This window comes from Ursus americanus, chromosome 25, assembly GCF_024610735.1.
Source record: "Ursus americanus isolate L20-20 chromosome 25, mUrsAme1.1.p, whole genome shotgun sequence".
Lineage (NCBI taxonomy): Eukaryota > Metazoa > Chordata > Mammalia > Carnivora > Ursidae > Ursus > Ursus americanus.
The window spans coordinates 38298335-38324866 of NC_142151.1; the positions used below are offsets into that span (position 1 = coordinate 38298335).

General features: G+C 45.9%; 1 protein-coding gene across 5 annotated transcripts in view; it reads right to left on the bottom strand.

Annotated features, from left to right (window-relative positions):
• SLC38A1 (solute carrier family 38 member 1) overlaps positions 1-20646 on the bottom strand; it is a 68205-nt gene extending 47559 nt beyond the window's left edge. For 2 of the 5 annotated variants that reach the window (XM_045801214.2, XM_045801218.2), the window contains exons 1-3: positions 19863-20144; positions 5473-5604; positions 953-1166 (exon numbers count right to left, since the gene is read on the bottom strand). In XM_045801214.2, coding sequence (XP_045657170.2) covers positions 953-1074 — 122 coding nt within the window. In that variant the 5' untranslated portion in view covers positions 1075-1166; positions 5473-5604; positions 19863-20144. Of the gene's footprint in view, positions 1-952; positions 1167-5472; positions 5605-5720; positions 5966-19862; positions 20145-20197 lie in introns of those variants that run through there. The other 3 variants (XM_045801216.2, XM_045801215.2, XM_045801217.2) reach the window with 3 other exon arrangements.
• Between the last annotated feature and the right edge of the window lie 5886 nt (positions 20647-26532).

Below are 26532 nucleotides of genomic sequence, written 5' to 3' on the forward strand. Positions count from 1 at the left end.
TGGTTAGCTGACATATGTTTTCACCTTCCTCCATCCCAATTGCCTTCTGACCATACCCCAAATGTGTACATGGTTGGTGTTCTAATAAGCGGTCCTGTCTACTCCCCTCTCTTCCCCTGGCCTTTTAGGAGGCTATGTGCTTTACACAAACCACGTCACCGAGTCCCAAGCTGGAGAGCTTCCTGTGAAATGACCCGCATACGCTGGCTACAAAATCAGCATGTCAGAGAATGCGCCAGATCACTTAAGAAAAAAAAAAAAAAAAAAAAAGACATTGGTCCTACTCTTCCAACTTAAGAAACACAGGACCCAAGAGTTGCAAGGACCTGCTGAGGTCACGGCTGGGGTCGAGAGCTTCGCAGGCAGACTCTTCCCACCTGCCACCCACCTACCTCCTCCCACTCATGCTATCTTTTCTTTCTGTTTCATGTACTAATTCTCTACTACAGTTTCTCAAGAGAGCCACTGGGGCCCAGCTCTTGTTATTACTCTTTAAAATCTGTGTTACGAATGATGCTTGTAATGCTGTATCTGTAGTTTTAAAATGGGGTCATTGGCCAGGGGGATGTTGACCGTTGGTGGGTGACAATGTGGGTGAGGGCGGATGGCTGGGGCACGTGCTGAGATACGGCATGCAGTGGACTCCAGCAGTCTGTCTGGTTCACAAGCACAGAGCTCTTGAAAAGTTAGGGCTGGTCGGGGTCCAGTGTATTTATATATTTTTATTAGACTCAATTGAAAGATTTGAAAGGAGGAATAAATTACTTTCCTATTTGCTTCATCTGCTATTGCAGACTGTGCCCAACAGATGTCACATAAGAAATTCAAATTACGTCTTCAAATGGAGCATAACTTTAGTAATGAATAATTCAGGAGAATAACTGAAAACCAGAATAATATTTTAGAGACATTTCTTTCATGGGATTGAGAGTGTTAGCGGAAAAATACTCACCTATTTATTTGACCATTTTCTACTTCAGTGAAATCATTGGAATCGTTGCTAATGTTATCATCCTCGGGCACTGTCATGTTCTGCAACTCCGTTAATTCGAGTCCACTTTTGAAATGCATCATGTTGACAAAGTATCTGTAGTCAAAAAATGAGTCCAAATTCTGCTCTGAGTGTATTACAAATGGATAGCAGCAAAAATATAAGCTTGACACCCCTAGAACACAATACAATGAAAAAAATTAAACATATGAATATCACCACTGATGAAAGATAAACTATTACAAGTAAACAACTAGTTAACTTAATGATGACTTATACATTTTGCCATTCAGTGCGTTAAGGCCATCTTTGTACATCAAGTTACAGAGGCTTATCTCTAAATTTTATGCCTGTCATAAATCTCCTTCCATTTTAACTATAAAATGAGTCCTGTCCCATTATCTTCGTGTGCACGTTAACAGGAACACCACGTCAACCGCGGGCCACGTCGATGCCTTTTATGAAACAGTGTGTTTAATATGAAAGTGATGCAGTTATTTTACTGCATCTGATCACAGGGCACACACACAGCGTGTTCAGACTACACAGACACAAAAGCACCTCGGATTTAGCAATCCCAGTGTAATAAAAACGTGAATCCTCCCTAAATGGCATCATGAGGGATCAACTACCCAACCCGGAGGTCAAGCAGCAAAGGACAAATCTGTGTGTTGAAATGTAGCAAACACTTTATCCATCAACTGCGAGAGATTAAATCAATGTCTTCAATGAAATCACTCTATGTCAGGGAATTAGGGAATTAAAAACTCATACTCCAGGGATTTAGGTTAATCCACCTAAAACTATATTTCCTCTCCAGAAACGAAAGACTTGCAGAGTTCATAGTCTCCCCCACATGGATGACTGGGACTTACGTTTCAATGGTATGTAAGGGGGGAAAGAGTTTCGGACACACAGCATCCCAAATTAAGAATCAGGTGGCAACGAAAAAGAGCTAGACACAACCTGAAAAGCAAGGCCGTGTAGGTACAGGAGCCCCATCGGGGTCATCTCGGTGAGGTGGTGGGGATCAAGGGAAGAAGCAGAACGCCAGTAAGTTTGTCTTTTTACCTCCAACGGCGAACCCCTTTGGATGGTATTTTGTGCCCAGTAAGCATCCTAGCAAAGCCCAAGAAGCATTGTGCTAATTGATAAAATTTTCAGGACCCGTAGACAGTACCTTAGAATGATAATTTTTTAGAACCTTTCTTTTTCTCTTTCCCACAACCAGGCCACACAGTATTCCTCTTTGTTCAGACAGACTCTTATCTAGCATGAAACTCCCCTGGTTCCAGGATCCTTTACAACTTCCAACAGGGAGACACCCCCCCCCCCAGTGCCGGGGACCTCTGTTCCTGTCCTCCCCCTGTGCCTGTCCTCTTGAGTCTGGACCCCCAAATGAGGGGATGGGGAAAACCCCAGAAACCAGGCATGGATGGGAAATGCTGGAGACAAAGCCAATTACAGTACATTTTAAACCTGTGGCCCTGGGTGTGCTAGAGCCTGCCCCGCCGTCTAGGGCCAGGGTAAATGGACCTTGAAGTGGGGGCCTGGAGCTTCCTACACGCCCCCAGAGAGAGGGGGCATCTCTGTCCCCTGCTTGTGAAGACACTCTCACTGCCCACTGGGAAAGATAGGGTTTAAAAAAAAAAGGAAGGAAGGAAGGAAGGAAGGAAGGAAGGAAGGAAGGAAGGAAGGAAAGAAGAGAGGGAGGGAAGAAAGAAAGGGAAGGGAGAAAGAAAGGGAAGGAAGGGAAGGAAGGAAAGAAAGAAAGAAAGAAAGAAAGAAAGAAAGAAAGAAAGAAAGAAAGAAAGAAAGAAAGAAAGAAAGAAAGAAAGAAAGAAAGAAAGAAAGAAAGAAAGAAAGAAAGAAAGAAAGAAAGAAAAAGAAGAAAGGGAAGGGAGGGAGGGAAGAAAGAAGGGAAGAAAGAAAGGGAAGGGAGGGAGGAAGGGAGGGAAGGAAGGAAGGAAGGAAGGGAGGAAAGGAGGGCGGGAAGGAAGGAAGGAAGGAAGGAAGGAAGGAAGGAAAGGAGGGCAGGAGGGAGGGAGGGAAGGAAGGAAGGAAGGAAGGAAAGGAGGGCAGGAGGGAGGGAGGGAAGGAAGGAAGGAAGGAAGGAAAGGAGGGCAGGAGGGAGGGAGGGAGGGAAGGAAGGAAGGAAGGAAGGAAGGAAGGAAAGGAGGGCAGGAGGGAGGGAGGGAAGGAAGGAAGGAAGGAAGGAAAGGAGGGCAGGAGGGAGGGAGGGAGGGAAGGAAGGAAGGAAGGAAGGAAGGAAGGAAGGAAGGAAGGAAGGAAAGGAGGGCAGGAGGGAGGGAGGGAAGGAAGGAAGGAAGGAAGGAAGGAAGGAAGGAAGGAAGGAAGGAAGGAAGGAAGGAAGGAAAGGGGGGCAGGAGGGAGGGAGGGAAGCAAGGAAGGAAGGAAGGAAGGAAGGAAAGGAGGGCAGGAGGGAGGGAGGGAAGGAAGGCAGGAAGGAAGGAAGGAAGGAAGGCAGGAAGGCAGGAAAGGAGGGCAGGAGGGAGGGAGGGAGGGAGGGAGGGAGGGAGGGAGGAAGGAAGGAAGGAAGGAAGGAAGGAAGGAAGGAAGGAAGGAAGGAAAGGAGGGCAGGAGGGAGGGAGGGAAGGAAGGAAGGAAGGAAGGAAAGGAGGGCAGGAGGGAGGGAGGGAGGGAAGGAAGGAAGGAAGGAAGGAAGGAAGGAAGGAAGGAAGGAAGGAAGGAAAGGAGGGCAGGAGGGAGGGAGGGAAGGAAGGAAGGAAGGAAGGAAGGAAGGAAGGAAGGAAGGAAGGAAAGGGGGGCAGGAGGGAGGGAGGGAAGCAAGGAAGGAAGGAAGGAAGGAAGGAAAGGAGGGCAGGAGGGAGGGAGGGAAGGAAGGCAGGAAGGAAGGAAGGAAGGAAGGCAGGAAGGCAGGAAAGGAGGGCAGGAGGGAGGGAGGGAGGGAGGGAGGGAGGAAGGAAGGAAGGAAGGAAGGAAGGAAGGAAGGAAGGAAGGAAGGAAAGGAGGGCAGGCAGGAAGGAAATGCTTCCTAACACCTCAGGTTCTGGGAGCCTCCCCTTTCTGCCGGGCACGGAGAGTGGAGCCGGTGTCTCGGGGTGAAGGCACACCGGGCGGCTCAGGGCCGACGCTTCTGGCCAGGGGGTCGTGCTAGCCACAGGCCCGTCTAACTGCTCCTCAAGCGCTCCCACCGCAGCGGCGTGGACAACCTGTCTTTCCCGCACGGAGGCTGCAGGGCGCCCGCACTCGATGAACGCGCGCCGGCCCGGCCACGGCGGCTCCCCCCGGGCGGCCCCTGGAGTCGCAAGTAACACTGAAGTGAGGTGCCGGGCTGGTGGGCCGCTGACTCAGGGGACGGTGTCTGCCGTCCGCGCTGAGCCCTTTCCTCTCCAGAGACTGCCTGGAAACGTTTTCTGAGGACAGGAAAGGCCGACTAATAATAGATGTGGAATCTACTGTTTGATTTTCAACTTTCGTATCAATATATATGTGTGTGTACAAATAACATTTAAATAAATCTGTCCATTTAAATAAATGGACAAAAAGGCAAAAGCGTAAAAAGAACAGAGGAGGTCCTGGCCACTAAGCTCACGTCCGTACCAGGCAAATACCAGCATTCAGTTAATCACCTAGAATGAATGCTTTTTCCTTTGGCTTAAACAGGAAAACTTTCTTCACAGTTCAGGAGGCTACAAGTCCAAAAGCAAGGAGTCAGCGAGTTTTGTTTCTTCGGAGGCCTCTGTCCGCAGCTTGCGGAGAGCTCTGCGGTCTCTGTGTCCTCACGTGGCCTTGCTGCTGTCTGTGTGTTGTCTGCGACCTAATCTTTTTTTTTATCACAATGAATTTTTACTGTTACAGAATCATCTCTCTGAAACCTAACTCATTCTTGAAAGTGAAAACTGCAAAAAGGGGTAAGTTAGGAAAGTTAGTGACACCTCTCACCGAGCCTGGGCCACACTTCGAAATTCCTTCCTATTCAGTTCATCATCCATCTATTGAGGCTCGATAAGGAGGGATTTCAAAGTTTGAAAAAAGTCACATTCAGGAATCTGAGGCAGCTTCACTGGAAAGTCACATCTGGGCTGGTCTTGAGCAAGAAATTTTTTTTTCTTATGCTATAACTAATACATACTGACAGTAGAATCATTAGAACAGGCCTTGTAAAAAAAGATCCCGCCACCTAAAACTGGGCCACTGTTAGACTCTGATGTATTTCCTCTCCTCTTTTCTTCATTATCCTTTTTATCCTTTCCTTCTTTTTCTTTCCTCCTCTCTAGCTGCCTCTCCTCCTCTTTCTTTTTTTTAACATTGGGATTTTAGACTGTTTTTAACCTACGTTTCTTCATGTAGTATTATATTATAAGCATTCTGGAGAACAGAAATGTTTTTTAAAAACATACTAGTTCCTTATTAATAAATAATAGAAGCTTTGTAGAAAAATTAGAAAATACATGTTTGCAAATGAAGGGAGACACAAGTAAACAGAAAAAAGTCACCTGTGATGTCAGCACAGAGAGATGGTCACTGTATATGTGGAGAGAGATAATATACACTGGAGTATGACCTTCCAGGGCCTTTCTGTGCACATAGATATAGTGCCTGGCACACAGCAGGCACTCGATAAATATCTGTGAAATGAAAAAAGTACAAATAAAAAAACAGGTATACATTTATAAAAATGGAAATCATACCACAGAGTTTTTAACTCATATTTTTTTTCACTTAACAAGATACGATCTCCTACCCCGAGTTATGTCCAGGTAGTAAATGCGGGTCTACACCATCACAGCAAACGCCTGCTTATCTGCCGGACTGTGCCATAAATCAACACCCGACCCTTTACTCCTGGACAGTCACCCTGCTTGGCAGACAAGAGACTGACGGGTAGAGATGGGGCCCGAGCTGAGACTTCTCAGTGAAGGAGAGCATGGTCAACAGCACAGGTAGGAAGCCCAGGCTGAGTCCAAGAAGCAAAGAATGACAGCTTCTCTGAAATACAGAGGCGATTATCAGGCAACGCAATTAATGAAAAGGCCTAACAGGGTCACTGGGTGAAGACCTTAATGTTAGCCCAACCATAATTACAATCTCTCAACATTTATAATGGGGTTACAAATTGAAGTTTAGTCGGCACAGAACATCTTTGGTCCTTCACCACGATCTTGTGAGGTACTCTTAAGCAAGCACTATCTTGGTACGCTGATTGGTACATTTTACCAAGAGTACTATCGTAAAATCTGTAAGTCTCTACTCTTCATAGTGTTATGTCTCAAAGGAGAAGATACACAGAGAAACTTGTCTAGCCTTACATTGCTTATACCCTATTTAAGCAAGCAAGACCATCCCACATAAAGTGACAGTATACCATAAAATATCTGCATGATAGAGACCCAACTCTATGGCAGAACAAAGAATAAACCCAGAAATATTTTGGAGATACATACATACATACAGATGTACAGGCAAGCAGGCAGGCAGGTAGGAAGGCAGGCAGGTAGGAAGGGGGAAAAAATGGGGCCTGGAGAAATCAGCTAAGGTGGACTTGAACTATGTCTAAAAACAGGTGGCTTTAGACTGGGGGATAGGGAAGGCATCACTTGTACTGGGAATAGCACAAGCCAAATGTACACAGAACAGCCTTGCATGACCATTCAGATGAACCAGCTAGAGCAGAGAGAGCAAGCTGCATGTTCTCCAGTAGTGGAAGTTTTATAGCTTTGGTAAAAGCTGATTGAAGGACTGTAGAGGGGCACGCCTGGGTGGTTCAGTCAGTTAAGCATCCTTGATCTTGATCTCAGCTCAGTTCGTGACCTCAGAGTCATGAGTTCAAGCCCCACATCGGACTCCACACTAGGCGTGGAGCCTACTTAAAAATACATAAATAAATAGATAGATAGATAGATAGATAGATAAATAAATAAATAAATAAATAAATAAATAAATAAATAAATAAATAAAATACCGTAGAGGGAAAGCCAAACCCTCTTGTTCTAACTTAAACAATGTCAAAAATCACTTTTTGGAATAAATACCATTTCAATTGCTGATATGCTTTATAGGGGACTGGCCTGCTCCGTATTTGTTCCTACTTCCGTTAGTCCCGTTCTGTAGATGATGGAGTGTTGAGAGCTGCATCTCCCACAATCTTTTGCAGCTAGGGTTCTAGGTCTGATTTAGATCCCACACCAGAGAGCAAGGTGGTGGGGGCAAGGGAGCCATCTTGCTGGTACAATTCCAGCAGGTGCAACAGACGGCTCTGGAACCAACATCTGTGGCTATGGATTCCCGATCATCAGATCTGGCTCCAATGATGTGCTCCTGGAGCATGCAGCTGAGACAGTGCAGAACCGGCTTCCTGGTTCCCTGGCTGCCGGCTGGAGGCACAAGTGGTAATTCCTTTAGCAGACTAGTTTTAAGTGGTGGTTTTCCAGTAATTATTCCTAGAGGCCTGCCCTGCCATCTCTTCTGACAATTTTACAGACACTTAATTGCCTGTATTTAATCCCTTTCACTTAACATACATAGAAAAATCTCTGTTACGTGCAACTAGACCCTAACTGATATTCGTAATTTTATTTTCTCCCCTTTTAAATTTTTTATTATGGGAACTTTTAAACATATACACAAGTAGACAGAATCGAATAATGAACCCCCATGAACCAACTTCAACAATTATCAATTCAGGCCAGTCTTGAAATTTAACCCCCATCGTCACAGAGAATTATTTTAAAGCAGATCCCAGATATCCTATCATCTGTAAATATTTCAGCACTTATCTCTGAAAAAATTACTTTTATAAACCAATACCACCAGATCACTATCAAACCTAAAAAAACAACAATAATGCCTTTATATCAACAACACCCAGTCACACACACTCAATTTTAAAATTATTGAGTAACTATTGGTTTTTTATTCTGTAAAACTAATAAGATTAAACCTTTCCTAGCTCAATTGCTGAGAATCAATTATGGTAGCTACATCAGTAGTTTTGAGAAAGTGTTAGGCCTTAGGCCAATGATGGTCCTATTCCTTCTGCCATCACTTCTCATAACTGAGTCGGTTTACCCATTGAGATCCTTGGATCAACTGGCTCTTAGATGAATCTGGAGCGCCTGGGTGGCTCAGTCGGTTAAGCGGCTGCCTTCAGCTCAGATCACGATCCCAGGGCCCTGGGATCGGGCCCCACATCAGGGTCCCTGCTCAGCGGGGAGCCTGCTTCTCCCTCTCCCGCTCCCCCTGCTTGTGCTCTGTTTCTCTCTGTCTCTGTCTGTCTCTGTCAAATAAATAAATAAAATCTTAAAAACAAACAAAAAAAAGAAAACCCAAAATCCTTTAAAAAAATAATAATAATATGAGTCTATGAGCTGCTCTTCTGTATCTCAAAAGGCCTCAAACAGGCCAAACAGGTTGACTAAAATGTCAGGTATCCTTGCTTTGGCCTAGATTGTATTAACCTGCATGATCCTAAATTCTGACTGGCAGTTTTATATTTCTTTGAGTAATAAAAACAGGAAATAAATTAATATATTAAAGTTGTAGTCAACATTCATTAAACAGTATACGTACAATCTGGATATTACATCACATATAAATTACACTTCAACTACAACAAAAGCTTAGTGTATAGAAATGCAACTGTCTTCTATCCATTGGTTTTATATCCTGCAACTTTGCTGAATTCCTGTATCAGTTCTAGCAATTTTTGGGTGGAGTCTTCTGGGTTTTCTATATAGAGTATCATGTTATCTGCAAAGAGTGAAAGTTTGACTTCTTCTTTCCGATTTGGATGCCTTTTATTTCTTTTTGTTGTCTGATTGCTGAGGCTAGGACTTCTAGCACTATGCTTAACAACAGTGGCGAGAGTGGACATCCCTGCCGAGTTCCTGACCTTAGGGAAAGGCTCTCAGTTTCTCCCCATTGAGGATGATATTTGCTGTGGGCTTTTCACATATAGCTTTTATGATATTGAGGTATGTTCCCTCTATCACTACACTGCAAAGAGTTTTTATCAAGAAAGGATGCTGTGCTTTGTCAAATGTTTTTTCTGCATCTATTGAGAGGATCATATGGTTCTTGTCCTTTCTTTTATTAATATGGTGTATCACACTGATTGATTTGCAGATGCTGAACCACCCCCTGTGGCCCAGGGATAAATCCCACTTGGTTTTGGTGAATAATCCTTTTAATGTACTGTTGGATCCTGTTGGCTAGTATCTTGGTGAGAATTTTGGCATCCGTGTTCATCAGGGATACTGGTCTGTAGTTCTTTTTGATGGGGTCTTTGTCTGGTTTTGGGATCAAGGTAATGCTTCCATTTCTATTTTTTGAAACAGCTTCAGAAGAAGTATTCATTCTTCTTTAAATGTTTGGTAAAATTCCACTGGGAGGCCATCTGGCCTTGGACTCTTGTTAGTTGGGAGATTTTTGATTCCTGCTTCAATTTCTTTGCTGGTTATGGATCTGTTCAGGTTTTCCATTTCATCCTGTTTCAGTTTTGGTAGTTTATATGTTTCTAGGAATGCATCCATTTCCTCCAGATTGCCTGATTTGTTGGCGTATAATTGCTCATAATATTCTCTTATAAATTGCTTGTATTTCTGCAGTGTTGGCTGTGAGCACTCCCCTTTCATTCATGATTTTATTTATTTGGGTCTTTTTTCTTTTTGACAAGTCTGGCGAGGGGGTCATTGATCTTACTAATTCTCTCAAACAACCAGCTCCTAGTTTTGTTGACCTGTTCTACTATTTTTTTTTAATTTCTATATCATTGATTTCCGTTCTAATCTATATTATCTCTCTTCTCCTGCTGGATGTCGGCTTTATTTGCTGTTCTTGTTCCAGCTCCTTTAGGTGTAAGGTTAGGTTGTGTATTTAAGACTTTTCTTGTTTCTTGAGAAAGTCCTGTATTGCTATATACTACCCTACGACCCAAAAATTACCCTACTGAGTATTTAACCCAAAGATACAAATGTAGTGAACAGAAGGGGCACCTGCACCCCAATGTTTATAGCAGCAATGTCCACAATAGCCAAACTATGGAAAGAGCCCAGATGTCCATCAATAGATGAATGGATAAAGAAGATGTGGTATCCATATATACACAACGTAACACTACTCAGCCATCAAAAAGAATGAAATCTTGCCACTTGCAACCACATGGATGGAACTAGAGGGTATTATGCTAAATGAAATAAGTCAGTCAGAGAAAGACAAATACCATATGATTTCACTCATCTGTGGAATTTAAGAAATGAAACAGATAAACAGAGAGTAAGGGAAGGAAAAATAAAGTAAGATGAAAACAGAGAGGGAGGCAAACCATAAGAGACTCTTCACTATGGGAAACAAAACGAGGGCTCCTGGAGGGGAGGGGGGAGGGGGATGGGGTAACTGGGTGATGGGCATTTAGGAGGGGAGCACTTGGTGTTACACACAACTGATGAATCACTAAGTTCTACCTCTGAAACTAGTAATACATATTATGTTAATTACATTGAATTTAAAGAAAAAATTTTAAAAACCCCAAAGCTTAAAATTTATACTCAAAATCTTCGAAAAAGATCTTTGGGAGGTGGGGAATAATAAAAGTGGCCTTTGGTAGTGAGAAGCCTAGGAGCCAGTAAGCAATCTCAAATTAAAGGTGTTTTCTCTCTTTTTCTTCAAGACTCATGGCTTAACCAAATGCAAGTGGTCGCAGCTCTGCTAGCACGCTGTATCACCACTTCCTCTCCACGCACTTCCCTGACTTCCCTGACTTCTGCCAAACACTCTCAGCTCTGTATCTGGAAAGTGACTTTGTCTATAACCTTGAAATACGCCCCCCTCCTCGGCCCTTTACTGCCAACAACCTGAACAACCCGCTCCCATCCTCATCGCCCCCCTGAAACCACGCTCGACTGGCAAATTCTGGCTCTACCATTTGGGAGCTGTTGACCCCAGGCAAGTAGGTTAACTTCTCTTTGCCTCAGTTTCTGACTCTGTAAACTGGAGATGAAGAATACCCACCTCACACAGTCATTGTCAAGATTCCACGCTCAGGTCCGCGGCCAGCACCTGCAACAGTGCCCGGCTCCTTGCAACTACTGCTGCCATTTCCTCATCAAGGCAAGCGGCCCTTTCTCAGTTCTCATTGTCTCCAACTGCTTCCACAGCAGGCAGGGAATACTGCTTCCTGACCTCCCCCGGCTTGCAAAAAGCCGGGCCTCTAGGCCCTCTCTGCCAGCGCCCTTCCTTCTCCCGCCTGCAGTGTAGGGGTCGCTCCTTCCAGCACACACTCCAGATTCTTTTCTTTTTAAAGTTGCAAGCCTGGAGTGTCAGGTTTCATCCCACAAAGGCATCTTTCAGATTTTTTCCCCAGTCTTTTTCATTTTATAAAACGAGCATTCCCCTGCATTATGAAATAGGATCTCCCTCATAAATACTACTCGATAGTCATCGAGTCACTTAACATGTCACGTGTTTCTTCATCTGTAAGATGAGAAGGCTGGAGGGAGAGAGGATCTCTCAGGTTCCTTCCTGCTCAGAAAAATTTCCAAATTCTCTTTAGACGCCAGCTGCCCGCGGGACTTCTCCACGCGGATGTTCGCCATCGCCTCAAACTCACAGGCCTAGCTGGACACACCACTGACCTCACACATCAGCTTTGCCACTCCTGTTAAAGATAATGTCCGTTCTCCTCATCACTCAAGATTCCGAGCCTGGGTATCGCTTTAAAGCTGCTGAGTATCTAATCAGTCACCAGGCCCCATCAACATTCTTTCGTATGTCCCCTCCCTGCCCACAATCCTAACTCACTTTCCTCCATGCTACCTGCCAACCCTACCCTCTTCCCCTACAGAGGCAGGTTGCTCCTGAAAGTACATGTCTGGCACATTCCTCTTCTCTTCTTGCCAGTCATAATCTCCCAACGTCTACAGGATGAAGTCCAATCTCTGGAACCTGCCGACACAATCCCAGGTTGCTCCTAACTCTCTTTCTCTCCGATGACATTCCTCCTGAACCTTCTACACCCTCAATGGATCTAGTCTTGCACAGCTCTCTGCTTTGTTCATACCATTCCTTTGGCCCTGAACATGCCCCCTCCCCCTTCCCGTGAAGCCCATTCCTCCGTAAGCACAACATTTCTCTCAAAGCCCAGCTTGTTTGCGTTCATGCTTCTTTTTTTTTAATTTCAAACCAACCTTCTCTGTAATATTTTTCTCCAGTGACCAACCCATGATTGATTATTTACCTGTCATGAATTCTTTCAGCATTTTTGTATCGATTACTCATTAGCTTATTGGCTTACACAAAGGTTCTTATATATGTTAACAGTCTTCTTGTGTATTTATCGGCCTCCATAACTATAATTTCAACTCCTGGAAGACAGGGGTCATAGACCTCATAGCTCCCTAGCACATGGTAGAAGCAAATATGTTAACAATAGTAACGATGACTAGATTTAAAAAGCAAGCTGTGAGCATCTGTCTGCAGACAGTGTATTAGTGATCCTCACACTTTCTCAGGAAAACAAAATAGAAACGGGACGATAAAGGAGGCAACATGAATAGCCTCACCTCCCAGTTTTCATGAAGTCTGCCACTTAATTCCTTTTACATTTAATCTGGGCACGTGAGAATTATGTGGAAATACATTTAAAACCGTAAAGTACCATATAAATGGAAGGTATTTATCATGAACATCGCAATCACTATGCTTGGAAGGTTTAGGAATTCTTGGCATGATTTCTAAAGGTGCAGAGAAAGTGGACTTAATTAAAACAGTGGCTCTCTACTGCGGACAATTCTGGCAATGTCTGGAGACGTCTCGGTCACAAATGAGGAGATGCTGCAGACTTCTAGTGCAGAGAGGTGGGGGCATGCTGTGATATGTTATACAATATATAGGATGGCAGTCCACAACCGGTCACAAGAGTCCGCAACAGTTATCTGCCTGCAAGTGTCAGCAGTGCCAAGGGTGAGAAGCCCTGCGTTAAAGGAAGCTCACCAGGGGACAAGTACCAACTATTTCCACATGGGGCAGGGAGATGAGCCGTACCCCGACACCTGCACCCACTGCTCCAGAATTCCTCTTCTCTTCCAGCTCCTATGTGACCTTTCAAACGTCTGTTATCAATATGTCCAGCCTATGATGTCTAGAAATTAATATGTCCAGACTATGATGTCTAGAAATTAATATGTCCAGACTATGATGTCTAGAAATTAATATGTCCAGCCTATGATGTCTAGAAATTAATATGTCCAGACTATGATGTCTAGAAATTAATATGTCCAGACTATGATGTCTAGAAATTAATATGTCCAGACTATGATGTCTAGAAATTAATATGTCCAGACTATGATGTCTAGAAATTAATATGTCCAGACTATGATGTCTAGAAATTAATATGTCCAGACTATGATGTCTAGAAATTAATATGTCCAGACTATGATGTCTAGAAATTAATATGTCCAGACTATGATGTCTAGAAATTAACCTATCCGTATTCAGATGTTTTAAAATGACTCTGATTTCTCTAAGACAGAAAATACTGATAAACTCCAGAAGTTAACAAAGTCAATCTCTAACTTAGGTATGGGATAAAATGCATATCACATTTTTTAAAAATCCCCTCGATGGTTAATGAAATGAGAACAGTGAGTGTATTTGAGCAGGTGGCCACCACAGAACTAAAAATCTTCCTCATCAACTGGAAAGTCATAGATTTAAATAACTACTGAAAACAACCTGAAACAGTTAGGCCTTTGAGAATATTCTTTCCTTGCACATGTATGTTTTTGCTCTAATGATGTTTTTGATCAGGAACTGCTGTTGAACTAAAAACACGGGATGGGATTTTCTTTGTTTTTAAGGCTTAGCTAAGCTATGACAGCCAGCTCCCGGCAAAATACTCAGGAAAGAACAGAAATAATGAGAATTTTAAAGCGTCACAAAGTGGTGCATGTAAAGAGGATCATTTATTTTTAAAAAATTACAAATATACCTTTGCATGAAAATAGAAAAAACATCACAGAACACACTCTACCCCAATATCAAATGATGTAATAATCCTCAGACAAGTTTTTCTTCCCTCTAGGCCTGTTTTCTCAGAATTTCTCAAATTCTGATGAACCCATGCCCTCTCAAAAATCTCCTCCAGTTTTAAAACCCTCTGAATTTATGATTCCATCGAGTGTTTCTTAATGGATCGCTTTCAAAGATAAGAAACGGGCTTGTGGACAAATCTTCTGAATAGGTGACCGAGGCTAGAAGTCCTCAGTTCTAGACATAGACAGAGGAATCACCTCGGGACTTAAAAAAAAAAAAAAAATAACGAACACACAGCAGTTTCTGATTTAAATGGTCTAGGGGTGGGATCAAGCATGGATAGTTTAAATGCTCTGCAGGATTCAAATGTGCAGCAAGTAGTAAAGTCTACAGATAGGTGCAGACTAAGGGGTGCAAATGCAACCCCAGCCCAGGTGCGTGTGACAAACGAGCAAGGCAGACTGGGCATCAGGAACTGGAGAACACATATCCCACCAGGTTCAGTAGGAATAAGCCCAATCTTTCTATTTTTAAAAAAAAATGCCAGAAATTCAGATTTCAAGTGAGAATCTGATGTTTAAATATTGTCAACTGGGGCGCCTGGGTGGCACAGCGGTTAAGCGTCTGCCTTCGGCTCATGGCGTGATCCTGGCGTTATGGGATCGAGCCCCACATCAGGCTCTTCCGCTATGAGCCTGCTTCTTCCTCTCCCACTCCCCCTGCTTGTGTTCCCTCTCTCGCTGGCTGTCTCTATCTCTGTCGAATAAAGAAATAAAATCTTTAAAAAAAAAAATATATATATATATATATATATATATATATATATATATTGTCAACTAACTCCAAACAATTGTAAGAGAAAGTGTAGGTCACACAAAACGTACCCGCAGGCTTCATTTGGCTTTCTAGCACCAGTGTGCAGCCTCAAGTAAACGAGTTCCAGGAACCAAGACGCCTTTTTCCTCTGTGCTCTGTCCTGTCTCTCCTACTCAGAGCCTATTCCTCCTGTACCTGGGTCAGGGCCTATCCCTCTCCCTTTCCTTTTCCTTTCCACTGTCTCTTTCTTTTCCAATCTTCTTCATCACTCCTGGAAACTGAGATCCACACATTAAATCTTCATGTAGCCCTGGCTGTATCACTGGACAGGACTGGATGCCTGGGAAAATTGAAGTTGTAAATTGTAACCTAAGGCTGTTGGGTCCATGATGTCAACGACGGGCTGGGTTAGTCAAATCAGGGGAAAAGTCAGTCAAGCGCACAATTCTGCATAACTTAGACTTCATCAAACAACATATGGAGGTCTTCATTTAAATTCTGACTTTGTTTTGTTTGCTTTAAAATCTAAGCCACTGGAATTAGAATCATCCTGGGTGTTTTTAAAAATATTCCCAAATCTGGGCTCCACCCCATGCCAACCAAATCTGAGGTCTGGAAATGGAGTCCGGGCACTGGTAGCTTTTAAAAGACCCCAAGTGGGGGGCGCCTGGGTGGCTCAGTCGATTCAGTGTCCGGCTCATGTTTTCGGCTCAGGTCGTGATCTCAAGGCTCATGGGATCTGGGCTTAGTGGAGAGCCTGCTTGGAATCTCTCCCTCTGTCCCCCCCCCCCCCACCACCCCACTTGCTCCTTCGTGCTCTCATTCTCTCTCTCTCTAATAAATAAATAAATCTTTAAAAAAATAAATAAAAAATAAAAATAAAAGACGCCAAGTGGGCCTAATGTAAAGACAGAGCTGAGAATCACTAATCTAAACTCGTCCCCTAAACCTGCGGAGTAGCAGCACATTGAACTCAGATGATTATCATCTTAAGTACTTCTTTTAACCCTTTCAAGGGTTTCCTCAGCTCTGTTCGCATTGTATCTTCACAATTCTGTGAGTTAGGCAGCGTGGACACTATTTATTAGCATTAGACAGATGAGAAAACGAGGCATAAAAATGTTAAAAGATTTGCACAAGTGCACCCAGCTAATTATTGGCAAAGACACATTATAACTGTACCGAGGCGGAGTTCCTTGATTGTAAGCCTCGTTCTTGAAAAGTTTCCCCAAAACACAGGGCCTTCCTGATCGCTGAATCCCTTTACTGTTATTAAGGAACCCTAACACCTAGGTGGGCACTACAAAACCAATGACTACAATGTGATCAAATTTCAGAAGTTAAGTGTAACTGTTTTCAAAAGACATGGTTTAGGGTCAGTGGTCCAAGGTGTCTTTTTCTGAAGTCTGTGATGCGATTCTGAAAGCGCTGACTTCTACACACAGCCTTCCCCCACCCCCACACCACCTTTCATAGTTTCCATTAAGATATTATTTTCAGAAAAGTATTTTAAATGATTAAATATGCACAGAATATCAGAGGTAAGGGGAACTTTACTGATCAACTTTCCCACCACCTCTGATAGATGAGAAACCTGAAGTCCCTTTTAATTCAATATACAAGGAGTGTTACCATGGTACCAAGCGCTTCACACCCAGCATCTTAACTGAATCTTCAGGATAACTCAGTAAGACAGGTACCACTACCACCACCATCACCATTATCTTCATTCCCATTCAAGATATGAAAAAACAAAGACGGGTTCTGGGTGGCTCCACTGGTCGAGCAGCCGACTCTTGATTTTGGCTCACGCATGATTTCAGGGTCGTGAGATCAAGCCCCATGTCTGGTTCCACACTCAGCAGGAAGTCTGCTTGAGGATTCTCTCTCCCTCCCCCTCTGCCCTTCCCCCTCCATCCTTCCCCTCTGCCCCTCTCTCCCAGCTCACCCTCTCAAATAAATAAATAAAATCTTTTAAAAACAAAACAAAAACATTAAGGTTTAGAGAGGCTACACAATTTGCCCAGTGTCCCTGGGCTGGTAAGTCGGAACCCAGTATTTACTTTTGACTCAAAATCTGTGGCCTCTTCACCCTGCCTTCTATCACCAGAAGTAACAAAAGCACAAAAAGTAAAAGACAAATCCTCATGAAAATGCTAAGAGATGATCAGTGAACACTGATTTGAAAGGGGAGAAAAAGAGGCATTTGGGCTAGGCCTTCACAAATACACAGGATTACAGTAGGCATTCCAGTCCAGAATCAACACCCATACGGAAGCAGAAAAGCCACAGGGAGAGCACAGGGTGAACTGTGAGAAAGACGGAGAGAGACAAGGCATCAGACCATGGAGAGTCCTGAGTGCCCAGCTAAAAAATGGAGACTTGAATTTTAGGTCACGGGAACCCCCTGAAGGTTTTCAGAAGCAACGCCGCTAAAAAAATGAAAACTGAAGTTTAGAAATACAGATCCCATGCAAGTGTGGAGACTGAATTAGGGGAGCGGGGCTTGGTACCCGAGGAAAGGAACTAGAAAGCTGTTCCACCTCATGAATTCCTGCTTCCCCTTCACCATGTGTTGTGCTTGCGTGAAGCACTGGCTTCTTTAGGGCACCTCCACGTCTGTATCCCAACACATGACTTGCACTGCCATGTCTAGGACAGGTGACAGGGACCTGAACTTGGGCAGTGGGAACGGAGATGAGAAGACAGGTTTGAGAGGCATTTGCCAGGGCCTGGTAACTGCTCAGAAGTGGGGAGAGGGTAAGAAGGAAAGAGAAGCAGAGTAAAGAAACCTCTCACATCTTCACTTGGGAGAAAGGGCAACGAATAATGAGATACAGAAAGGAAGGGGTGGTCAGCAGCAGAATGAAGAAGTGAATGAGATGGCTAAGGTCTCAATCTGAGAGGCATTTATTAAGCCGCAACTCTGTGCTGGCTATTAGTGGAACAATAATGAGTAAGATGGGTTTTTTAACTCAAGTATCACCCAGAGGGAGAAAAATACACTAGAACAGCCAGATGCCTGACCTCCTCCTCTCTGGACAAACGTCACCCTCCCACACAGGCCCTGCTAGAGGGTCATCTATTTCAAGTGCCCTCCCCCATCACATGATCCTGTTTTATTTCTCCCTTATGCAAATACCTGAAATTCATTATATGTGCATTTATTGTCTGTTTCCCCCAGGAGAGGGGAAACTCCACAGAAGCACGAACTTTATCTAGTTACATATAGTAAGTCCTCAGTAGGAAATATTTATTGAATATTTGGGGGGAGGGGAAGGGGAGTGAATAAACTTCACCAACGTTTTAAGACCTCAAACCAAACTAGGCAAGTTTCCTAAATATTCCTAAAAGGTGACATGCTGAGAACTGAAGCGACTCAGAAGAGTAAAGCCATTTTGAGGTTGGGGCGGAAGCACAATCCAGGATCCGTGCCTCATCCCGCCTGTTTCGCATAGATTTCAGGAGTGCCCGCCCGGTGTGAGATGTTTCAACAATGAGGCCAGCCAGCCACCTAGCTCAGGTTTTATTTCCGTTGTCCTTCTGACGTCAGAAAAAGCACGAGTTGCAGCACAGTTTCTTCTATCAAGGTGACAAATTCCAGCCTTGCTGTTCCCTGCAGTCTGCAAACCATAGCCTTATTCTCTCCTCCCCCGATATTAAAAAAATTAGCTCCACTGCAGAGATGTCAAACCCCCTTCACATACAAATAAATGCCGTTTCTTAGCGCTGGGGTCTTTTTCACTCTTAACTACGTACATCACCATGGAACGTTCGTCTGAGAAAGTACGTGATCCTGGCGGCAGTAAGGCTTCCACGGGAGAAACAGTGCTATGAAAAACTGGGTCCGCGCCGCAGAGCGAGACACAAAGGACTCTCAATTGTAGCACCACCTTCCCAAGCCGGAGACAGCCTGTGAAAGGCATCCCGAAACGCGGTGAGGCTGTGACCGCGAAATTCCTTTTGCCGCCATATGCTCTCGTACATCCTCCGATTACAGTTCACCCTAAACCCAGGGGCGGGCGACTCCGCAGGGAAGCGGCGCCCAGCAGCCCCGTAACCTGTGGGGTCCCAGTGGGTGCTGAGGAGCCAGACGCTCAGGGAGGTGGATTATGGGGAGTGGGGGGCGCCCCAGGGCGCGCACTGGGGCGAAGGAGCGCTTTCCTCCCGGCACCCGCGGCGAGTTCAAAGGCCTTTTGTGGCCACGTTTAGGGACGCGAGCGAGGCGCCGGGGACCGGAGGAGGGAAGGGGAGAGGAGGCAAGGCCAGTCCGCGCCCGGGCCCCGGGCGAGCGGTGGCCTTTTGTTCGCCAGCTCCCGTGGAATCCAGCTCTCAGAACAGCACTTCTCTTTCTCCCCTTCTTCATGTTGGAAAGCACCTCTTCAGGGCGGGAAAGGACAGTGAATCACCGCCAGCTTCCCTAAGTAATCGTCCCCCCGCATCCTCCTACTCTAGGCTACTGAGAGAGGGGGCAGAGCTCGAGGAAGGGGCTGCAAACGTGCTCCTGTTTACTCGCGCTCGGCGGCTCGGTTCCCTCGCGGCGCCCAGTCCTCCCCAGCCCCAGCCGGCCTCACGCACACCCCCGGGGGCATCACATACTCTCCTCTGGGCCCTGCGGACGCAGGAAATCCCCCCCCCAAATGTCCAGGATTGGAACACTCCTCGGATATGCAGTAGCGCCCTCCCGTCCGCTCCACTCTCCCTCCAGACCCGCGTGGTCCCTGACCCTAGTATCGTTTAACCAGATCGCGTGCCACACTCTTCCGCTATGAAAACAGACCCAAAAAGTAAGCCACAGCCCACGCAAAGGTGAAATTGGGGCCCCTGCACCCCCTTACGCTGCCGCGTGTGCTCGGAAGAACAGAGGATCTGGACTTTTCCTACAAGCAAAATCCGAACGCAGCCGGCAGAACCGCGCACTCCTTCCTTCCACGCCCGCATGGGTGACTTGTACGTTACCGCCTCCTCCCGCATCCAAAACATCCCTTTCCTCCCTGCCGCCGCTCCCCCGGCTCCCCCTGAAAAAGCAAAATCGCCTTACCCTGGGCAATAAAGGGAAAAGCGGCAAAAGGAGACCAGGTGTCCGCCCTTCCGGGATTCCCCCGGCCCTGTGATGTCCTTTGTGTCAAGGTCTGGCTGCCTCGGCGGGGAAAAGGTGGCCTCCGTCAGCGAGGGCTGGGCGGGGAGGACTGGAGCTCAGTGGCGGATTTCCGAGTTAGGTGAAGGGCGGAGGTTCCCAGCGACCTTCAGGCAGAGCGGCGTGGCCGCCCCAGCCCGCGCTCTCTGGCTCTCCTCCTCCTTTCGCGGCCGATTGCATCAGAATCTCCCCCCACCGCCAACCCCCACCCACACTCTGCTCGCCAGTCTTGCACTTACATCCACACACTCTGGCACGGAGGGTCTCGAATCGCAGTCATTCTCCTACTGGGGGGCGCGTCGCCTTTGCGCATCCATGGCTCGTGATGGTTTAAAGAGGAAAGTCAGGCCATTCCTCCGCGTCCCGCGTCCCGCGCGCCGTCGCCTCCCTCCCGCGCGCCCGCTCTTTAACCAAAGCTGCTTGTCACTGAGCGGTGCCCGTCACATGGTGTCTCTGCTGGCGGCCGCGCCTCGCGACTTCCCTCTTGCCGCTCTCAGAGGATGCAGCGACCGCGGCTGGCGGAGATTGAGCATCGGGGAAGGGGCGAGGGAGGGGTTGCGGGGCGTGCGTGTGCTGGGCGCACTGACGGTGGCACTGGGAGCGGAGGCGGCGCGCAGCCTGGACACCTGCCCCACGCCCTCTTGGGGACCCGGCAGCCGGCCCAGAACCCCGCTGTGGTGGCGGCTGGAGACCCTGAGGCTTAGGGGTGGAAGTGGGAGCGACTAAGAGGGCGCCGGCGGAGGAGAGGGGGGCTGTGCGCTGGCGCCGCATTTCGGGGTACGCCAGAGCGCGGATGGGCCGAGGGAGCCAGGGGAGTTGCATTGTGGGAAGGGCGCGGCGTGAGGATGGCCGCGGGAGTGGCTGGTCCGCGCAGCCCAGCGGACAGCTGGCAGTGTCTGGAGCTGCGGGCGGCGATGGAGCGCGGTGTTGGCTCCGGGGACCGCACCGAGAAGGCCCGGGTTGGTGGGGGAAGGGAGGGGGCGTGTTGCGCAGTGGCTGCGGGAGCGGGGCGCACGGGCACCTTTGGAAACCCTTTGTCCCTACCCCGCAGTGGGAGGCGCCTCGCCTCTTCCGGATCCAGCACACCCGCAGACCTCGCCAGCCTTCCCCGACCTGTGCGGCGGCGCTCTGTTTGGGGCACTGCGTGTGATGCGACCCGATAGATGTGCGGAGCTCGGAGCGCGCACCTGCCTGGGCGCGAAGGGGCGCTCCAGATCCGGGGGCCGCGGGGAGCCAGGGAACAGGATGCAGGGGACTGGGCAACCGGGCCCGTTTCCCTTTCTTTTGCTTCCTCTTTGTTTCAGGCATAGACCCTTTTAACTGGGCACTTCCTTGCAGGGGAGTTGTGTTTCCTTAAAATGGCGTCAGGAAATCCCACCTGCGCCGCCGCCAATTAGACTGTCATTATAGAGCGAATTTGCGGGGTGGAAACTCGAGCTCTTTAGTGACAGGAACCGTTCAGTCTCCGTGTTCCATCAAAACAGGAAAGGGAAGGTGAATCATAACTCAAAAATTAATCTACCTGAAGCGTTTCAAGCGGGCAGACTGAATGGAGTAGCCATCGCTTTTTTTTTTTTTTTTTTTTTAAACCACCGCTGGAAAAGTGAGAGGCCAACCAGATTTCAAACCCCGGACAACTAAAATCCTTTTTGCTTTCAAATGGCAGTAAATAGTTTTCATTAGTTTAGCAATGGCTTCCTGAGAACCCTACTTAGAAAGCACCTGCTTGAATAAACTTGAGAAATTGAAAATTCAGTACAAACAGGAGGGGGCGAAATGATGGTGGCTCACCTCGGACAGACCTGCGTTCAAATTCTGCCTCTGACACTGTTGCCCTACCTGCTTCACTTCTGTCCCAGTTCTGTGTTCCCAACTCGCAAAACAGAGGGTTAATTGTACCCACATCATAGTAATATTCTACAGGTCTCCAAAAAGTTGGTTCTTTCCCCCCTTCCTTCCTACAGGAAGCTAATATAGTATGGAGTTAATTAATTTTAAGTAATTTTAAGTAGTGTGCACCTTGCCTGACACAATAATTCTGATAAATAAGGAAAGCAATCTAAGAGACACCTGGGTGGCTCAGTTGGGTACCGGTCTACCTTCAGCTCAGGTCATGATCCCAGGGTCCTGGGACCAAGCCCAACATGGGGCTCCTTGCGCAGCAGGGAGTCTGCTGCTCCCTCTGCCTCTCCCTTCCTGCTTGTGCGCTCTCTCTCTAACAAATAAATAAATAAAATCTTTAAAAAAAAAAAAAAGGAAAGAAATCCGAACACGCAAGGTAGGTAAACTGAGCGCAGTTCCAAAGGCTGCTAAAATCTTTACCTCATTAGGCAGAATGTATATTCACCAATAGTTGTTTGGAGAGCATCTGATCTCAAGCTCATCCTTTGATTAACTTATTTGCTAGTTTCTCTGCACCCCAAAGACTGCAGTTACCTAGCAATTTTTGGATTGGACTCAAGAGTGATGAATTGAACTTCTATTCCTTGCCAGCTGCTGTGCTATGCATTTTACACGTAAATATTGTCTCATTTAATGCCTTCAACCACTCAATTAAGTATTATCCTCTCCATATAAACAAGAAAGCAGGTTCAAAGTGGCTGAATTGGCCCTGTTCATTGAAGACAGAACACAGTGAAGGGGGAAGCCTGAAAGTGATTCCTGTCCAGGTCTCAACTGAAAGTCTATGCTCAAGTCTTAACCATGACGCTACAACCTTTTGCAACTAGACACCCTTGGTCCTCGAGTTGAGAAAGATCTTCAGCCCTCATCTGGATTTGAGTTAACAAACTGGGACTAGGGTGTAAGCATCAACATGGAGGCTGAAAGGGCGGGCTGCTGCTGTGTGGAGAAGGGCGGGGGAAGGAGGGAAGAGGTGGTGTTCAGGATGAGTGCCTGCTCACTGCACTGTGTGGTTTTCTTGTACGTGAAACTTCCTTTCAGTAACTCAGCACTTAAACCCAATTGTTCTGGTCTCAAATGGAGGCAAAGGGCGTCGTGATGACAACTCCCCCATTCACTGTATGCTTGCTGAGACCTCAGCAGCAGGACAAGCACTTTACAGATGGTTTCTTAGTTAATCCTCATGACATTCTTAAGAGGTGCAGACCAGCCTAATCCCCAATTCAGACGTTAAGGAAATTATCCCAAGTTCACACAGGTCTAACTGGCCCATCTAGCTCTAGAATCCTGAAGTGACTCCAAAGCTGATTCTCTGTGTCTGGCTCTAAAATGTTCTCCGATGTGGGAGCAACCCTCTTTGGAGGGTCAGGAGGTGGCACAGGTCCCAGGCCACTCGGCCTTCGGGTGGGAACCACTGCCTTGTTTCCAGAGAGTCCAGGGAGTCCGTTTGCTCTATAATGGGTTTATGAGCTCCAAGGGCGTTGTCGATAGTATCTAATGTTCCTTGAATGGAAGGTAGTCAGGACACATTCACGGGTTGTACTGTGGGCTGCCCTATGAAACTGAGAAAATAAAATTTCTGCGTCTGTGCTAAATGTGATACTGGAGAAGGAAACTGTACTGTGAAAGAACTGAGTCACCTGGGGTCACCTGGGAGTTTTCTGGTAGCCCCAAAGGTCCTTTCCTTATGGTTCCAGGAAGGAGGGAGGGATTTGTGAGAAAGAGCCCCAAAGAGGATTTAGCCTGAACTGAAGTCACATCTGCTCTCAAACCAGCTTCGTCCTGTCCTCCCCTTGGTCGCGCTCATTCCCCATGTGGGCTGCCCAGGAGGACGGCTGGAAGGGTCCCCACTAGCTGTGCACTTACAGAGACACCGTGCTTTCCTCCGTGGGTTTTCAAAACTTTCCAAATACATCTGGCCTCGCTACTAGCAGACTTCTTGTGGATGAATTGTGAGTCATAGGATAAATACTCTCTTCTGAATATGTAGTTTTTCCTTTTAATTTGTAAAGGACTGTTTTCGGACAGTCTGAATTTTAACAACGATGAAAAATAGAAAAGTCGACTGGTGAGGTTAATTCAGAATAAGTGTCCTGTACATTTCCTACTGGTAACAGAAGCAGGACAGCCATCTGTGAACAAAACCTACCTTGTTAGAAAATAAGTTATTTATTCTGAAATCAGGTTTTTATTCCTATTTCTAGGATCTACTCTGAAAAGAACAGATGGTCTTTAAAATTATTGGTTTTTCTTTTGACTGATGCGATCACATTTCTTTGCCTGATGAACGCTTTTTACCATTCTCGTTCTTTGAATGATCTTATCCAGAGGTGACAATATTTTGGCACTGGGAGTTAAACAGCCAGGGCAAAAAGTAATTCCCCACTCAAGGAGTTCCCGGTCGTCTTGGCCCTCTTTCTGCAGAGACACAACACTGTGTGGACTAACCCTTCCAGTACTGTGCCGGACAGAGCCTACTGTCGCTTCTTCCAGCACTGAGATGACCATTCTACCTCACTGGATTTGTTTTTCTTTTTCTTTTTTCAATGATTTTATTTATTTGACAGAGAGACAAAGAGAGACCACAGCAGGGAGAGTGGGGGAGAGAGAAGCAGACTCCCCACCAAGCAGGGAGCCTGACATGGGGCTCGATCCCAGGATCCTGGGATCATGACCTGAGCCAAAGGCAGACTGACTGAGCCGCCCAGGTGCCGCAACCTCACGGGATTTGTAATTGATGGGTTCTGGCAGGAGGTCAACAATCCCCACTGACCCTAAACTGAATTTAAATTAAATCCCAGAGTGGGGCTCTTTAAGAGTGTCTATTTTCTCTGATTTTGGCCCAGGTCAGCTTTGTAGGGTCATTTATTTGTTTTATCTTTTAGGGGAGCAGGGAGTAGGGTTCATGAAGTATTGTGACTGTAGGACAAGATAAAGACCCAGGGCTAATGATCAGTCCTGAAGGTTTGATATCTAATTTACCTGACATTTATGCATCATTGTACATGTCAACTGTGAGTGTATTTCCCTAGCTTGTTGCCCCATGGGGTAATGATACCCATCTGATGGTCAAATGAGTAGGTGTCTACACAGTACTTACCACAGTGCTTGGTGGATAAATGCTCAATAGATAATATCTGTTATTATTTTCATACTTTGCAGAAAAAAAGCATGGGGCAATGACTTTTCAAAGCCTGGGTTTAGGGGCACAAAATACGTCCCTGTCCTCACCCTCACTGAATGTCAAGCCCACACCTCTGCTCGCATTTCTGCCACTGTGGGAATGGGGAGACAGATGGTATTAGAGAACAGTTAGCCCTCCATTTCAGTTCTCAGCCTTATCTCTGAAGGAGAGAAAAGGAAGTTTAGGATCTCCCTAATAATGTATTAATTAAAAAGTAGAAGTGTTCCGAAGCAGCATAGCATCCGTGCTTACTAATGGGGCCAGTGTGAATCAGTGCAACTTCTTGTGAGGTTGCAAATTAGGTGATTGAGTGTGGTCTCTGGGCCAGATTGCCTGACTTCTAATTCTGATGCCACAGCTTACCAGCTCTGTGACCTTGGGCAAGTTACTCAATGTCTCTGTGCCTCAGTGTCCTCATCTTTAAAACAAAAATGAACAATAATACCTCTCTCGTAAGGTTATGTGAAATGTGTCTGTTAATAAATGTAAACACTTAAAATAGTTCACAGCATATCTTAACTATTCAACAAATAATGGAAATTATTACTGGAAAGCAGTTTGGCAATAAGTGGAAGGAACTTGGATTTCATTGATGTCACTTCTGAGAATCAGTACCCTAAAATACACAAAGATGTCACTACTCGCAGAGAGGGCATGGACGTGGGCTTTGGAATTAGGCAAGGAAAGGTCAAAAGCATGTTGCCAAGTATTCATTTTTTCCCCAAGTATTCCTTTAAAGCAAGGATGACATAAATTCATAAATGACAGCTTGAAATAAAATGCTCCAGTGGCCAGGCAGAGCTATAAACCCTCCATAAACCCTTAGAGATACTTAGGAAACAGGATACTAACTGTTAACTGTTAGTTAACTGGCTAACTGTTCCTTTCTCCTGATCCAACGTGATCCTTCCTTCTTTCTTATCAGTTTGGGTGTCCAAAGGCAATAGAGCTGGAGAGAGGATCTGCATCTAAGAGTAAGAGAAAGGAAAGTGATAAGGAAGTGGTTGAAAGGCATCAGGGAAAGATAAGAAAGACAAGAAAGGGAGAAAATGAATGACAAGATCGGGAGGCAGGAAGATCTGAAACCAGTCAGAAATGCGTGGCATGAGCTATCCGGGTGGGACGAGAGCTGGGTCATCTCAGGGTGCTGGAGGCTCTCCTCGTGCTTTTTGATGCTACAATCTTACCGGGAGGAAATGCAGCTTTTGCCTTTTCTGATGAAAAGATAGCTTTGAAAAGGAGGGGCTGTTTGCTGTTTTTATTTTATGTTATTTTATTTTCTACTGCTGGCAGTACTTAGGGGGAAGAGTCCTGTTCATGACTTGAGTAGAGTAACACGCTTTACTAAAATAAGTTTCTATTCTAAATGATTGTTCTTAAAATAGGAAATACCCAGAAATATCCCTTTTGAAGGACTCTTTATTTGGTTTTATTTTAGGCATACGAAGCTTCTTCATAATCACAAAGGGGGTAATTTTAGCAAGAGAT